This window comes from Dendrobates tinctorius, unplaced genomic scaffold (assembly GCF_039654945.1).
Source record: "Dendrobates tinctorius isolate UK_male_01 unplaced genomic scaffold, ASM3965494v1 ptg000162l, whole genome shotgun sequence".
Lineage (NCBI taxonomy): Eukaryota > Metazoa > Chordata > Amphibia > Anura > Dendrobatidae > Dendrobates > Dendrobates tinctorius.
In genome coordinates this window covers 55910001-55924609 of record NW_027361829.1, presented here as the reverse complement: position 1 = coordinate 55924609, position 14609 = coordinate 55910001, and the positions used below count along the sequence as shown (strand labels likewise).

Genomic DNA, 14609 nt, shown 5'->3' with positions numbered 1-14609 from the left:
ATATTACTTGACGGCGATGTGAGAAGCCGAACTGAGAGACAGCAGCTATTTGCTATTCAGGATCTCGGAGAGAAGAAGAATACATGTTGCTTTGCTATGAACAATGGACAATCTCTCTTTCACTTATTTTTATTCACCTGTTTTTTCTGTAATAACCTTTCTTTGATGGAAGAAACCAAATAAACCACTATATTTTTATCTGGTAACTAGTCCTGAGTATTTTACAGGATAAGCATTATTTTACAGGGACTAATTGATCATGTTTGTGGAAAAAATACGATTTTTTTTATTTTCATTCCCTGGCATTATAAACTTCTGTGAAGCCCTTGGGGGTTCAAAGTGCTCACCACACATCTAGATAAGTTCCTTAGGGGTTCTCGTCTCCAAAATGGGGTCATTTGTGGGTGTTTCCACTGTTTAGGTACATTAGGGGCTCTCCAAAGGCAACATGACACCCGCAGACCATTCCATCAAAGTCTGCATTCCAAAATGTCACTACTTCCCTTCCGAGCCCTGACGTGTGTCCATACAGTAGTTTTCTCCCACATATGGGGTGTCAGCATACTCAGGACAAATTGGACAACAACTTTTGGGGTTCAATTTCTCCTGTTACCCTTGGGAAAATAAAAAAATTGGGGACTAATTGATCATGTTTGTGGAAAAAATACGATTTTTTTATTTTCATGCCCTGGCATTATAAACTTCTGTGAAGCCCTTTGGGGTTCAAAGTGCTCACCTCACATCTAAATAAGTTCCTTAGGGGGTCTAGTTTTCAAAATGGGGTCATTTGTGGGGGGTTTCCACTGTTTAGGTACATTAGGGGCTCTCCAAAGGCAACATGACACCCGCAGACCATTCCATCAATGTCTGCATTCCAAAACGTCACTACTTCCCTTCCGAGCCCTGACGTGTGTCCATACAGTAGTTTTCTCCCACATATGGGGTGTCAGCTTACTCAGGACAAATTGGACAACAACTTTTGGGGTTCAATTTCTCCTGTTACCCTTGGGAAAATAAAAAAATTGGGGACTAATTGATCATGTTTGTGGAAAAAATACGATTTTTTTATTTTCATGCCCTGGCATTATAAACTTCTGTGAAGCCCTTGGGGGTTCAAAGTGCTCACCTCACATCTAAATAAGTTCCTTAGGGGTCTAGTTTTCAAAATGGGGTCATTTGTGGGGGGTTTCCACTGTTTAGGTACATTAGGGGCTCTCCAAAGGCAACATGACACCCGCAGACCATTCCATCAATGTCTGCATTCCAAAACGTCACTACTTCCCTTCCGAGCCCCAACGTGTGCCCATACAGTAGTTTTCTCCCACATATGGGGTATCAGCATACTCAGGACAAATTGGACAACAACTTTTGGGGTCTAATTTCTCCTGTTACCCTTGGGAAAATAAAAAAATGGTGACTAAAAGATCATGTTTGTGGAAAAAATACGAATTTTTTATTTTCATGCCCGGGCGTTATAAACTTCTGTGAAGCACTTGGGGGTTCAAAGTGCTCACCACACATCTAGATAAGTTCCTTGGGGGGTCTAGTTTACAAAATGGTGTCATTTGTGGGGGGTTTCCACTGTTTTGGTACATCAGGGGTTTTCCAATCGCGACATGGTGTCCGATCTCAATTCCAGCCAAAAACGTCAAATGGCGCTGCTTCCCTTCCGAGCTCTGCCATGCGCCCAAATAGTGGTTTACCCCCACATGTGGGGTATCAGCGTACTCAGGACAAATTGCACAATAACTTTTAGGGTGCTGTTACCCTTGGAAAAATAAGAATTGAGGGTGAAAAGATCATTTTTGTGGAAAAAATATGATTTTTTAATTGTACGGCTTTATGTTATAAACTTCTGTGAAGCCCTTGGGGGTTCAAAGTTCTCACCACACATCTAGATAAGTTCCTTAGGGGGTCTAGTTTCCAAAATGGTGTCATTTGTGGGGGGTTTCCACTGTTTAGGTACATCAGGGGTTTTCCAATCGCGACATGGTGTCCGATCTCAATTCCAGCCAAAAACGTCAAATGGCGCTGCTTCCCTTCCGAGCTCTGCCATGCGCCCAAATAGTGGTTTACCCCCACATGTGGGCATGTGGGGTATCAGCATACTCAGGACAAATTGCACAATAACTTTTAGGGTCCTGTTACCCTTGGGAAAATAAAAATTGGGGTGAAAAGATCACTTTTGTGGAAAAAATATGATTTTTTAATTGTACCGCTGTACATTATAAACTTCTGTAAAGCCCTTGTGGGTTCAAAGTTCTCACCACATATCTAGATAAGTTCCTTGGGGGGGTCTAGTTTCCAAAATGGGGTCACTTGTAGGGGGTTTCCACTGTTTAGGTACATCAGGGACTCTCCAAACGTGACATGGCGTCCGATCTGAATTCCAGCCAATTTTGCATTGAAAAAGTCAAACGGCGCTTCTTCCATTCTGAGCTCTGCCATGCGCCGAAACAGTCGTTCCCCCCCACAAATCAGGTATCAGCGTACTCAGGACAAATTGCACAATAACTTTTGCAGTCCAATTTCTCCTGTTACCCTTGGTAAAATAAAAAAAATTGAACCTGAAGTATTTTTTTTGTGAAAAAAAGATAGATGTTCATTTTTTTTAAATATTCAAAAAAATTCCTGCGACGCACCTAAAGGGTTAATAAACTTCTTGAATGTGGTTTTGAGCACCTTAAGGGGTGCAGTTTTTAGAATGGTGTCACTTTTGGGTATTTTCTATCCTATAGACCCTCAAAGTGGCTTCAAATGTGATGTGGTCCTAAAAATAAAATGGTGTTGTAAAAATGAGAAATCGCTGGTCAACTTTTAACCCTTATAACTTCCTAACAAAAAAAAATTTTGGTTCCAAAATTGTGCTGATGTAAAGTAAACATGTGGGAAATGTTAGTTATCAAGTTTTTTGTGTGCCGTATCTCTGTGATTTAAGGGCATAAAAATTCAAAGTTGGAAAATTGCGAAATTTTCAAAATTTTTGCCAAATTTCCATTTTTTTCACAAATAAACGCAAGTTATTTGAATGAAATTTTACCACTAACATGAAGTACAATATGTCATGAGAAAAGAGTGTCAGAATCACCGGGATCCATGGAAGCGTTCCAGAGTTATGACCTCATAAAGGTACAGTGGTCAGAATTGTAAAAATTGGCCCGGTCATGAACGTGCAAACTACCCTTGGGGGTGAAGGGGTTAAAGAACAAGCAAATTTTCATTTTTGCGCTTTCATTTTTCTCTCCTCTTATTCCAAGAGCCGTAACTTTCTTTTATTTTTCCCACTTACAAAGCAATATGTGGGCTTGTTTTTTGGGTCAGTTCTATTTTCTAATGACACCATACATTTTACCATATGGTTTACTGAAAAATGGGAAAAAATTCAGGTGGAGTGAAATCATGAAAAAAATGCAATTCCACAATTTTTTTGGGATTTTGATTTTTTTTGCTGTGTATTATGCTGTAAAAATGACCTGGAAATATGATTGTTCAAGTCAGAACTCAGTACGATTACAAAAATACCAAATTTGCATTTTTTTAGTTAAAAAAATAAAAAGGTCATTAAAAATGAGCTTGAGTTGTCATTTCCCAAAACTTGTAACAGTTTTAATTTTTCGGTAAATGAAGCTTTTGAAAGGCATGTTTTTTGCGTTGTGACCTGATATTTTTATTCATACTATTGTTGGGTAGATACAACATTTTAATCCTTCATTTTGCATGTGTAGTTGCGGCAACCAAAAGCCCACAGTTCTGGCATATACGCTAGATATTTTTTTCTCTTTGCAGTTTTTACAGATTGGATTAATTACTTTTATATTTAGATAGGTCAGACATTTCTGGACATGTTTATACCAAATTTGTGTATTTTTACATTATTTTTTATTGTTAACTGGAAATGGGATTCAAATTTATACATCTTTTTCCTTTTCTTTTACTTTATTTACTGGGTCGTGTCTGTTACATGTGGCAGTGATCGTGGGCATGCCAACTGCTGCTGAGAGAGGCAGATGCCGGCTATATATTATAGCCGGCATCTGCCCTGTGTAGGGTGGACTCTGCCTCTGAGCCAAATCCAAAGTCTCTGACATGCTGCATGACAGATATATCCTTCATGGGATGTTAACAGATTACATTTCACTTAGTCAATGTTTGCGTACATCTTAGCATACACAGTGTGCTGATGCACTTTTTGGCTGGTCAGTAATGCAGTAGTTCGCACCTTTTCACACTTGCTTCATTCTAAGGTCATTATTTTGTCACTTTGTTGTGTATAGTGTTGTACAGAGTATCTCCTATACATGTAATACAAAAGAAGCAGGGTAGGAGCTCAACATGCTTGCTTGTCATGTAGGTAGCGTAGAAGCTTGAGACCGGTTATGAAGGAGGCACAGGATCTACCTGTTTATAAGTCTTTATTTTTAGGCAGAGTTCATACCCTGTCTTTGTCCTGGTTCATGCCTCTTTTCAGGGGTTCTGTCTAAATACTCAAAAAGCAAGATTTCAACTGATGGAACCATTGACTTCAATAAGACAAACAGCATCCAAAATACAAGTTTCACGATCCATGTTTGGATTTGTGGCAGCTCTGGTTCCTCTCAGTTTAAAACTTTTTTCCTTTCAGGCCATCAGGGGTTAATGTCAGTTTTGTCCCCCTGCTGGTGTAATTGCATTGCTGCTGGGTTTGCTGATGTTTGGTGACCACTCCCACATCCTTTAAAAGGTCACCTGATGCATCAGCTGACTGTTTGTGATACAGGTCCTTTCTGGAGACCAACCTAGCAGGAGCAGCTCTCTGGTGTCCACCACGTTTGATGTTAAGAGTCCTGTTGCTGGTGATATCTGCAGTGTGGAGGTTTGCAGCGGTGCATATAAGCTAAGTGCTGTATTTTTGTTACCTTGTCCCTTCTGTGTCTATTCCTCTCCCCCTGTGTTTCTTATCAGTAGTGGCTAGGCTAGCGTCCTATGCCGGCAAGTGCACTAGCGAGGGCAGTCTATGTTGACAGTTTAGGGAAGAGGTATCCTGATGTCAGCAGGGGGAAGGACCTGCATAGGGTGTTAGGTGAGATTAAGGACAGGCTCAGGTTGGAGTTCAGGAGGTGACCATCCCCGATTCCCTTTTGTCAGGCCCTCCCTCTCCCCTATTCCATCGGCGTGTTGCTGTGTTTGATGACCAACCAATCGTTGGGTTGTGTCACACTGGGCCAGTCACTCCGTGACAACAAGACTTTTGACTACTCATGATTTCCTTCCTGGTGATGTCCATAGACTACACTACTGTGTCAGACTAAAAAGATGAACTTTACTGGAAAAAAGGTCAAACTGAGTCCAAATTCCTTTGGCAACATTGAAGTCAGAAGCTTCATCAGGGGCAAGCCCAAATGCTGGTTTTGGGAATTTTAGCTGGAAGCCCCAGGCAGAGACATGAATATGATCATAGATTAGGCAAGATCCTGGCCTAAGAATAGTTATTATTGTATAGTTTTACAAGATATATTTGGTTGACAGTTCTGACACTAATGGTGTTTAACTAACAAAGCTCAAAAGCACCTTCAAGCTATGTGCTCATTTTGTCTAAATTGCCCCAGGCAAATAAAAGTTTATTGTTGCCCAGTGTGAAGGCTATCATTACAACATACCCTCAGGAAAAACTGTCTGAGGAAAGGTCAATTCTACACATTCCAATTCCATACATACTTGTGATCCAGTCATCTAAAGATCTCAAGGGTCCTCCTAACCTACTTTTTGTGGGGTCATTACCATCACCGTCTGATTTATTAAAAATACTGTACTCTATCTCCTGGATGTAATGCGATATGGCACCGGAACCACTATCACACAATGTCCTACTGCTATGTCCCCAAGCAATCTGTGGGGAAACCTTGAAGCAGAAGTTCGGTTTCAGTGCAGTGCTATCTCAGGGCATATGAAGAATTGCACAGTATTAATTGCAATCATTGGCTATTCAAGTACGATCAGGTTCACTCGATCATATTTTCTATCCGAGTATTGTATGTAAAAAAAAAATGGACAGCACATGGACGGCATTCTGACAAATGTTATTCAATGGGTCAGTGCAGTCATGAGCGAAATGTTTCAAGGACTAAATCTGAGTATGAAAAAAATAGCAGCATGGGCTAATTTCTTCAATAAATTGGATGAGACCCAACCATCCAAGTCTATAGGTGCGCAAAATAAATCTGATTCTATACAGATTCACACTATCACACTATAGCATCTGTTTTTTACAGATACATGACAATTGTTTAACAGAGGAAATTGTATTTAGTCTTGCAAATTTGTAATAACTGCTGATGCATAAAAACAAATTACACACGGATGACAGATGAGAGAAAAAAATCTGGACGAAACGCTGATAATTTTTGATATACTCATGTGAACTTAGCCTATAATTGACAAACTGCTAAGAGACAATGGGTAAAAAAAAATCTCAGACAGTCTACCTGCTTCAGTAAAAAAAAAAATACTCGGATGACAACTGGGAAAAAAATTGGTCCATTTCTTTTGGATGGTAACACTCACGTGGATGTGTGAATGCAGGCTTAGGCTACGTTCACAAGACCGTATTGCCAGTCCAAGTGCTATCCGTGAAAAAACTGACCAATGTTACTCAATTTGGCTGTTGAGATGACCAATTTTTCTTAAACTGATCGAGAGTCCACGTGAAAATAAATTGCAGCATGCTGTAGTCTCTTCTCTATAGTTTATCTGATAACTTATGGCGCATACCTCATGTACAGGGTATTGCAGTAGCTTAGATATCCATGGTTTCGACCACTAACAGCTAACTAGTACTACTGTATATGAGTGGTCGCAACCATGAATACCTAAGCTGCTGCAATGCCCTGCACATGGGGAAAGAAACACAGCTAATCAGAAGACCTGTACTAAATTTCTTATTGGAAGTATTTTCTAATATTATTATTATTATTATTAAACCTACTACATATTGGGGTAGGGTGTGAGAGATGGCAATTCTCCTTTAAGTTATATTTAAAGACATTGGGAATATTTTTGGGGAATAATGTATTAGTAGTATTCCATGTTAATAGGTTGCACAGGCTCACTTTTACTATCACTTTTACTATCTATCCAAATTTAGGTTACAATTATTCTTGCAAGTTCATGCAATCAAAAATGGATGCTTTGTTTAGAATGGGATGGCATCTCTGATTTGATCAGTACATAAGGCCAATAGTGGGCTATGATGCATTCCATTATGAATGATTAGTGGATTTATAATGGAATGGCATGGATGGGATTTATAATCAGAAAAACACTGACCTTAACACTACACAGGTGCAGCAGCATAATGACCCACCAACTGCAAGCACATCAAATCCTAGAGAAAAGTTCAATGAGATTAACTCAGCAACAGTCCCAATACATTACACATAATACATAGTACTTTAGCATAAAATAGCCATGTACTGAAACCAACTTGAAGGAAATGAATTCTGATATATATCAACAGTCACATTGTATACAGTACATACAGGTGCTTTTCACAAAAGAATATCATCAAAAAGTTAATTTATTTAAGTTCTTCAATACAAAAAAGTGAAACTCATATATTATATAGAGTCATTACAAACAGAGTGATCTATTTCAAGTGTTTATTACTGTTAATGTTGATGATTATGGCTTATAGCCAATGAAAACCCAAAAGTCATTATCTGAGTAAATTAGAATTAACAAAAAACACCTGCATAGGCTTCCTAAGCTTTTAAAAAGGTCCCTTAGTCTATTTCGGTAGGCTCCACAATCATGGGGAAGACTGCTGACTTGACAGAGATGTTCAGAAGGCAGTCACTGACACACTCCACAAGGAAGGTAGCCACAAAAGGTCATTGGTAAAGAAGCTGGCTGTTCATAGAGTGCTGTATCCAAGCATATTAATGGAAAGTTGAGTGGAAGGAAATAGTGTGGTATTAAAAGGAGCACAAAAAAAATGTGATAACTGCAGACTTCAAAGGATTAAGAAAAGGCCATTCCAAAATTTGGGGGAGATTCACAAGGAGTGGACTGCTGCTGAAGTCATTGCTTCAAGAGCCAGCACACACTGACTTATCCAGGACATGGGCTCAAGTGTCACATTCCTTGTGTCAAGTCACTCATGGCCAATAGCGTCTTACCTGATGTTTGTCATCCCCTGAGGAAGAAGTAGCTCTTACTTCGAAACGCGTTGGGAATAAATGATTAATCTTCCACCATAATTGGAATCCTGTATTTTGTCAGGCAGCGCATGGAAGTCCATAAATTAGCTCCATAAGAATTTACTGAGATAATGACTTTTGGGTTTTCATTGGCTGTAAGCCACAATCATCAACATTAACAGAAATAAACACTTGAAATAGATCACTCTAGTTGTAATGACTCTATATATGAGTTTCACTTTCTGTATTGAAGAACTGACATTTACTTTTCTAATGATATTCTAATGTTGTGAGAAGCACCTGTATGTATAATTTTTTTTGCAAACATTTCCAAGAAACAGCACCACTTGTAGTCATGGGTTGTGCCTGGTACTGCATCTCATTTGTTCATTGCCCATACTGCATATTTCCTGCAATACTAAACACAGCCTATAGACAATAATGGTACTGTCTCTGGAAAAAAAAACCTTTTATGGTAATAAAGTATAAAAGGTAAGAATAAGACATTATTATGAAATAGTAATACACATGTTTAATATTCATATTTTTCTCTTAAAAAATGTTTAGCAGAAATATGTAAAATGTTATTTTGCCATATCGTAAAGCAGGCAGTGCAGAGGGATCAGGGCATACAGGTGTGTATATGAGAAAAACAGCTCCACTACCTAGCATAAGAAAATCTTTTTTGACAGGTTTTCGCTTTCTATTGTTTGTTGTTACATTACAGTCAACAGAATGACAGATCACAGTGGATTTCATCCTGTGGATATTTAGCCCATGTATCACTTCTTGCTGCTGAATACATACCATTACATATCATGCAGTTATTACTAACATGCAAACCTAAAGATAAAAACATCAAATGTGCTAAAATTTTGAGGGTACTAGGCGGTGAATGTAATAGTTGTAAAGAAAATATGAGATCAGAAGATATTAAATGTAATAAACAATGATAACAATCCCATTTGGCTTCAAGATTATAGATTATGGTCCCCATATTGCATCTTCCTGATAATGCAAGTGGAACATATACAAGATAAAATAAACTATAAACCTGTGACTTCCATAGAGGACATAATGTAAGGAAGATTCTATTCAGAAAAGAACAGGAACCTAGGTCTTTTGTTTTTATTCAACATACTGTATAAACATTAAAAAAACGGTCCAGCAAAATTATAAACCTGGATCCCCTAACTGTATAAAACATACAGCCAGAAGGTTATAATTGTCTGAAAGGAGCTGTGTAGTTATAATCATTATTTGTGATAAGAGTTGCAGTCCACTGTCGACTGTGTAGCATTTCAGTGCAATTTCATTATACAGGAAGTTTTAATGACTGAGATGCTGTTCTGGAGATTGAGGCATGCAATCCATTAGGGATCACCATGAGATCACATGACCTAAATGAAAAGATGTGTACCATGAATTTTTAGATAGTCAAGAACAACTGAGTAATGTAATCCTAGCTGATTTATATATTCAGGAATTAGTGAAAAAATGTACAGTGCTCAAAAAAATAAAGCGAACACTAAAATACCATATCCGAGATATCACTAAATGAAATATTCCAGTTGCAAATCTTTATTCATTACATAGTGGAATGCGTTGAGAACAATAAAAAATAAAAATGATCAATGTAAATAATTAAAAATTAATATCCCATGGAGGTCTGAATTTGGAATGGTACTCAAAATAAAAGTGGAAAATCAAATTACAGGCTGATCCAACTTCAGTGGAAATTCCTCAAGACAAGGAAATGATGCTCAGCAGTGTGTGTGGCCTCCATGTGCTTCTTGATGAACTCCCTACAAAGCCTGCACATGGTCCTTATCAGGCTGCATATGTTTTCCTGACGGATCTCTTCCCAGAACTGGATTAAAGCATCAGTCAACTCCCAGACTGTCTGAGGTGCAACGTGGCATTGCTGGATGAATCGAAACATGATGTCCCAGGTGTGTTTGATTGGATTCAGTTCTGGGGAATGGGCAGGGCAGTCCATAGTATCAATGCCCTTATCATGCAGACATTGCTGACACACTTAAGCCTCATGATGCCAAGCATTCTCATGCGTCAAAAGGAACTCAGGGCCCAGTGCACCTACATGTGGTGTCACAATGGGTCTGAAAATCTCATCCCGGTACCTAATGGCAATCAGGGTACCTCTGGGTAGCACATGGAGAGCTGTGCAGCCCTCCAAAGAAATGCCTTCCCACACCATTACTCACCTGCTGCCAAACCGGTCATGCAGGAGGATGTTGCAAGCAGCAGAATGTTCTCCACGGTGTCTCCAGACTCTGTCACGTCTGTCACATGTGCTCAGTGTGAACTTGCTCTCATCCTTGAAGAGCACTGAGCACCAATGTTGGTGTTCGCTGGCAAATGCCATTTGCCCTGCATGGTGTTTGGCTGTAAGCACAACACCCACTTGTGGACGTCAGGCCCTCATACCACCTTCAAAGAGTCTATTTCTAACAGTGTGAGCACACACATGGATGTTAGTGGCCTGCTGGAGGTCATTTTGCAGGGCTATGGCACTGTACTTCATGTTCCTCCTTTCACAGAGGAGGAGGTAGCTGTCTTGCTGCTGGGTTGTTGCCCTCCTAAGGCCCCCTCCACATTTCCTGGTGTACTGCCCTGTCTCCTGATATCTGTTCCATGCTCTGGACACTGTACTGTCAGACACAGCTACCCTTCTTGTCTTAGCTCACACTGATGTGCCATCCTGGATGAGCTTCACTACCTGAGCAACTTCTGTAGGTTGCAACTGTAACCTCTAGGAGTGAGAGCAATGACAAAATGCTAAAGTGAACAAAACAACAGCCAAAAAGGATGAGAACAGTTTGCTGTGGTCACCCCCTGCAGAACCACCCCTTTATAGGGGTTCTCTTGCAAATTGCCTATCATTTCTACCTGTTTTTTTCAATTGCATAACAGCAGGAGAAATTGATTCACAATCAGTGTTGCTTCATAATTGGACAGCTTAATTTCACAGAAGTGTGATTGACTTGGAGTTACATTGTGTTGTTTAAGTGTTCCCTTTATTTTTTGAGCAGTGTATGATAAAAAAAATAACTGGACTGCTAATTTAAAAATTAATGCTTCTGACATATGCATTGAATGTCTAGCCCTCATGTATGCGACTATTTGATATACATTTGCGTACTTCACCCGATTACTCCTGTCATAAAATAAAGTATATACAGTACTTCAGACTTTATATATATTTGCTCACGGTGCCCTTTCATCACCCTATGCTTTTGGCATCATTTGGGCTAAAACATATATTGGCATATATTGGGCGTGGAAGCCTATTGGCTTGTTCAAGTCCATAATGTAGCATTGTCTGTAAAGTCTTTGTCAGATTGTGTCCTATGTTAGATAAAGATTTTGCTTCGTAATCACAGTGAATCCCTTCTCCTGCTAAATTGAAAGGGGTAAAATCCATCGTGAGACTCCACAACAGAAGCTGACATGCTCCAGATCTAAAAAAAATATACCAAATGTCAAATTCCTTGCTAGAGAACTCGGCAGCATATGGAGGAGAACTGTAAAAGTGTATCCACATGCCTGGTACTGAATTCTGCAGCGGCTGTGCAATTGTGTAGATAAAATCCACAGCAATACCCCTTGTGGGGATGTACTTTAAAGGGGTTGTTAGGTCCAAATTGATAATGCTGCAGTCACACTGTGTAACTGCAGACTTATGAATCCCCCCAGAGCATGTACTGTGCACTTCAGGGATTTGCCAGTTTCTGAGCCAGGACAGAAGAATATGTATGAGTTATATATAGTCTCGGCCAGAGCTCATACAGTGGGAGCGGCCACACTCTATACACTTGTATAGTGCGAGGCCGCGCTCTCTAGATAGCAGTGCCCTCTAGATAGCCACGCCCATGGATGGATGCATTACTAGTTAGGGCACGGACTCGTTCAATACAAGCATATAGAGCAAGGCCGCGCCCAATGGCCGGGTGTATGTATAAGTCATACATACCCTCTGGTCCTGGCTCAAAACCAGCGAATCCCCGCAGCGCACAGCTCGTGCGCTGGGGGGGAATTCATGACTCTGCAGCCACACAGAGTCACTGCAGACTTATTGATTTAGACAGGATAATCTCTTTAAAAAGAACCTGCCAGCAGGATTTATCACTCAAAATTAAAGGCATGACCATAATGGCACCTTTATGCTAATTAAATTTATACATTGGTTGTTGTATAATTAGCCTCTAAGTTTTTTTCCAATGATACACTCACTGGCCACTTTATTAGGTACACCATGCTAGTAACGGGTTGGACCCCCTTTTGCCTTCAGAACTGCCTCAATTCTTCGTGGCAGAGATTCAACAAGGTGCTGGAAGCATTCCTCAGAGATTTTGGACCATATTGACATGATGGCATCACACAGTTGGCGCAGATTTGTCGGCTGCACATCCCTGATGCGAATCTCCCGTTCCACCACATCCCAAAGATGCTCTATTGGATTGAGATCTGGTGACTGAGGAGGCCATTTGAGTACAGTGAACTCATTGTCATGTTCAAGAAACCAATCTGAGATGATTCGAGCTTTATGACATGGCGCATTATCCTGCTGAAAGTAGCCATCAGATGTTGGGTACATTGTGGTCATAAAGGGATGGACATGGTCAGCAACAATACTCAGGTAGGCTGTGGCGTTGCAACGATGCTCAATTGGTACCAAGGGGCCCAAAGAGTGCCAAGAAAAAATTCCCCACACCATGACACCACCACCACCAGCCTGAACCGTTGATACAAGGCAGGATGGATCCATGCTTTCATGTTGTTTACGCCAAATTCTGACCCTACCATCCGAATGTCGCAGCAGAAATCGAGACTCATCAGACCAGGCAACGTTTTTCCAATCTTCTACTGTCCAATTTCGATGAGCTTGTGCAAATTGTAGCCTCAGTTTCCTGTTCTTAGCTGAGAGGAGTGGTACCTGGTGTGGTCTTCTGCTGCTGTAGCCCATCTGCCTCAAAGTTCGACGCACTGTGCGTTCAGAGATGCTCTTCTGCCTACCTTGGTTGTAACGGGTGGCAATTTGAGTCACTGTTGCCTTTCTATCAGCTCGAACCAGTCTGCCCATTCTCCTCTGACCTCTGGCATCAACAAGGCATTTCCGGCCACAGAACTGCCGCTCACTGGATTTTTTTTCTTTTTCGGACCATTCTCTGTAAACCCTAGAGATGGTTGTGCGTGAAAATCCCAGTAGATCAGCAGTTTCTGTAATACTCAGACCAGCCCTTCTGGCACCAACAATCATGCCACGTTCAAAGGCACTCAAATCACCTTTCTTCCCCATACTGATGCTCGGTTTGAACTGCAGGAGATTGTCTTGACCATGTCTACATGCCTAAATGCACTGAGTTGCCGCCATGTGATTGGCTGATTAGAAATTAAGTCTTAACACACAGTTGGACAGGTGTACCTAATAAAGTGGCCAGTGAGTGTATATTCTGCGCTGTCATCATTGAGGTGGGCGGCAAGTGTGCAGTGTGATTGCACAGACAGCCTTCGGGTCTTTAATAAAATGGCACCAGAGGCGGCGCATGTGCAGATCAAGATCTCGGCTCAATGGCATCTTCATCTTATTGAATACCTAAAGACTGTCTGTGGAATCACCCGCTCACTTGCCACCCACCCCCAATGACGATGGCACAGAATTTCAAAAAGGAGGCAAGTTACTGAATAATCAGTGAACTGTTAAGGAATCACAAGAGGCTGGAGGTGGGGTGGAAGAGCAGAAAAGACCCTACCCCCATGCCCGCCCCGATGCACAGATTTCATTTGAAGAAAGTTTTAGAGGCTAACTAAACAGCAACCACTGATTGGATTAATGCACCGCAGGTATCAATTTAATCAGCATAACGGCGCCATTATGGCCATGCCTTTACTTTATAGTGTTAAATCCTGTTGACGTCTCCTTAACCGCTTAAGGTGCTGTCACACTTAGCGATACACCAGCGATCCCGACAATGATATGATCCGGTCAGGATCGCTGGTGCATCGCTAAGTGGTCGCTAGTGAGCTGCCATACAGGCAGATCTCACCAGCGACATAGCAGCGGTCGGCGATCACTGCTTACCTGTCAGACGAGGTGATGAAGACGTCCTCCCACCCGCGTCCTTGCGTCGCTCGTCTCCATAGCAGGAAGCGCAGCAGGAAGCTGATGACGCGAAACGGCACAGGACGTTCTCGCGCGATCAGCGATAACCAGCGAGGGCGCCGGTCGGAGGTAAGTATCACACATAATGATATCGCTAGCGATATCGCTGCTGCGTCACAAAACCAGTGACGTTATAGCGATATTGCTAGCGATATCGCTTAGTGTGACGGTGCCTTTAGTGACAAAGGAATTTTGCCCTTAATGACCAGGCCAAATTTTTTAATTCTGACCAGTGTCACTTAATGTGGTAA

At 41.0% G+C, this 14609-nt stretch overlaps 1 protein-coding gene across 3 annotated transcripts in view; it reads right to left on the bottom strand.

Annotated features, from left to right (window-relative positions):
* HECW1 (HECT, C2 and WW domain containing E3 ubiquitin protein ligase 1) overlaps positions 1-14609 on the bottom strand; it is a 564607-nt gene that overhangs the window by 424322 nt on the left and 125676 nt on the right. Inside the window, exon 2 of one of the 3 annotated variants that reach the window (XM_073550028.1) lies at positions 7303-7360. The exons of the other annotated variants lie outside the window; for them this stretch is intronic. Coding sequence (XP_073406129.1) covers positions 7303-7329 — 27 coding nt within the window. The 5' untranslated portion in view covers positions 7330-7360. The remainder of the gene's footprint in view (positions 1-7302; positions 7361-14609) is intronic. 3 annotated transcript variants of the gene reach the window in all.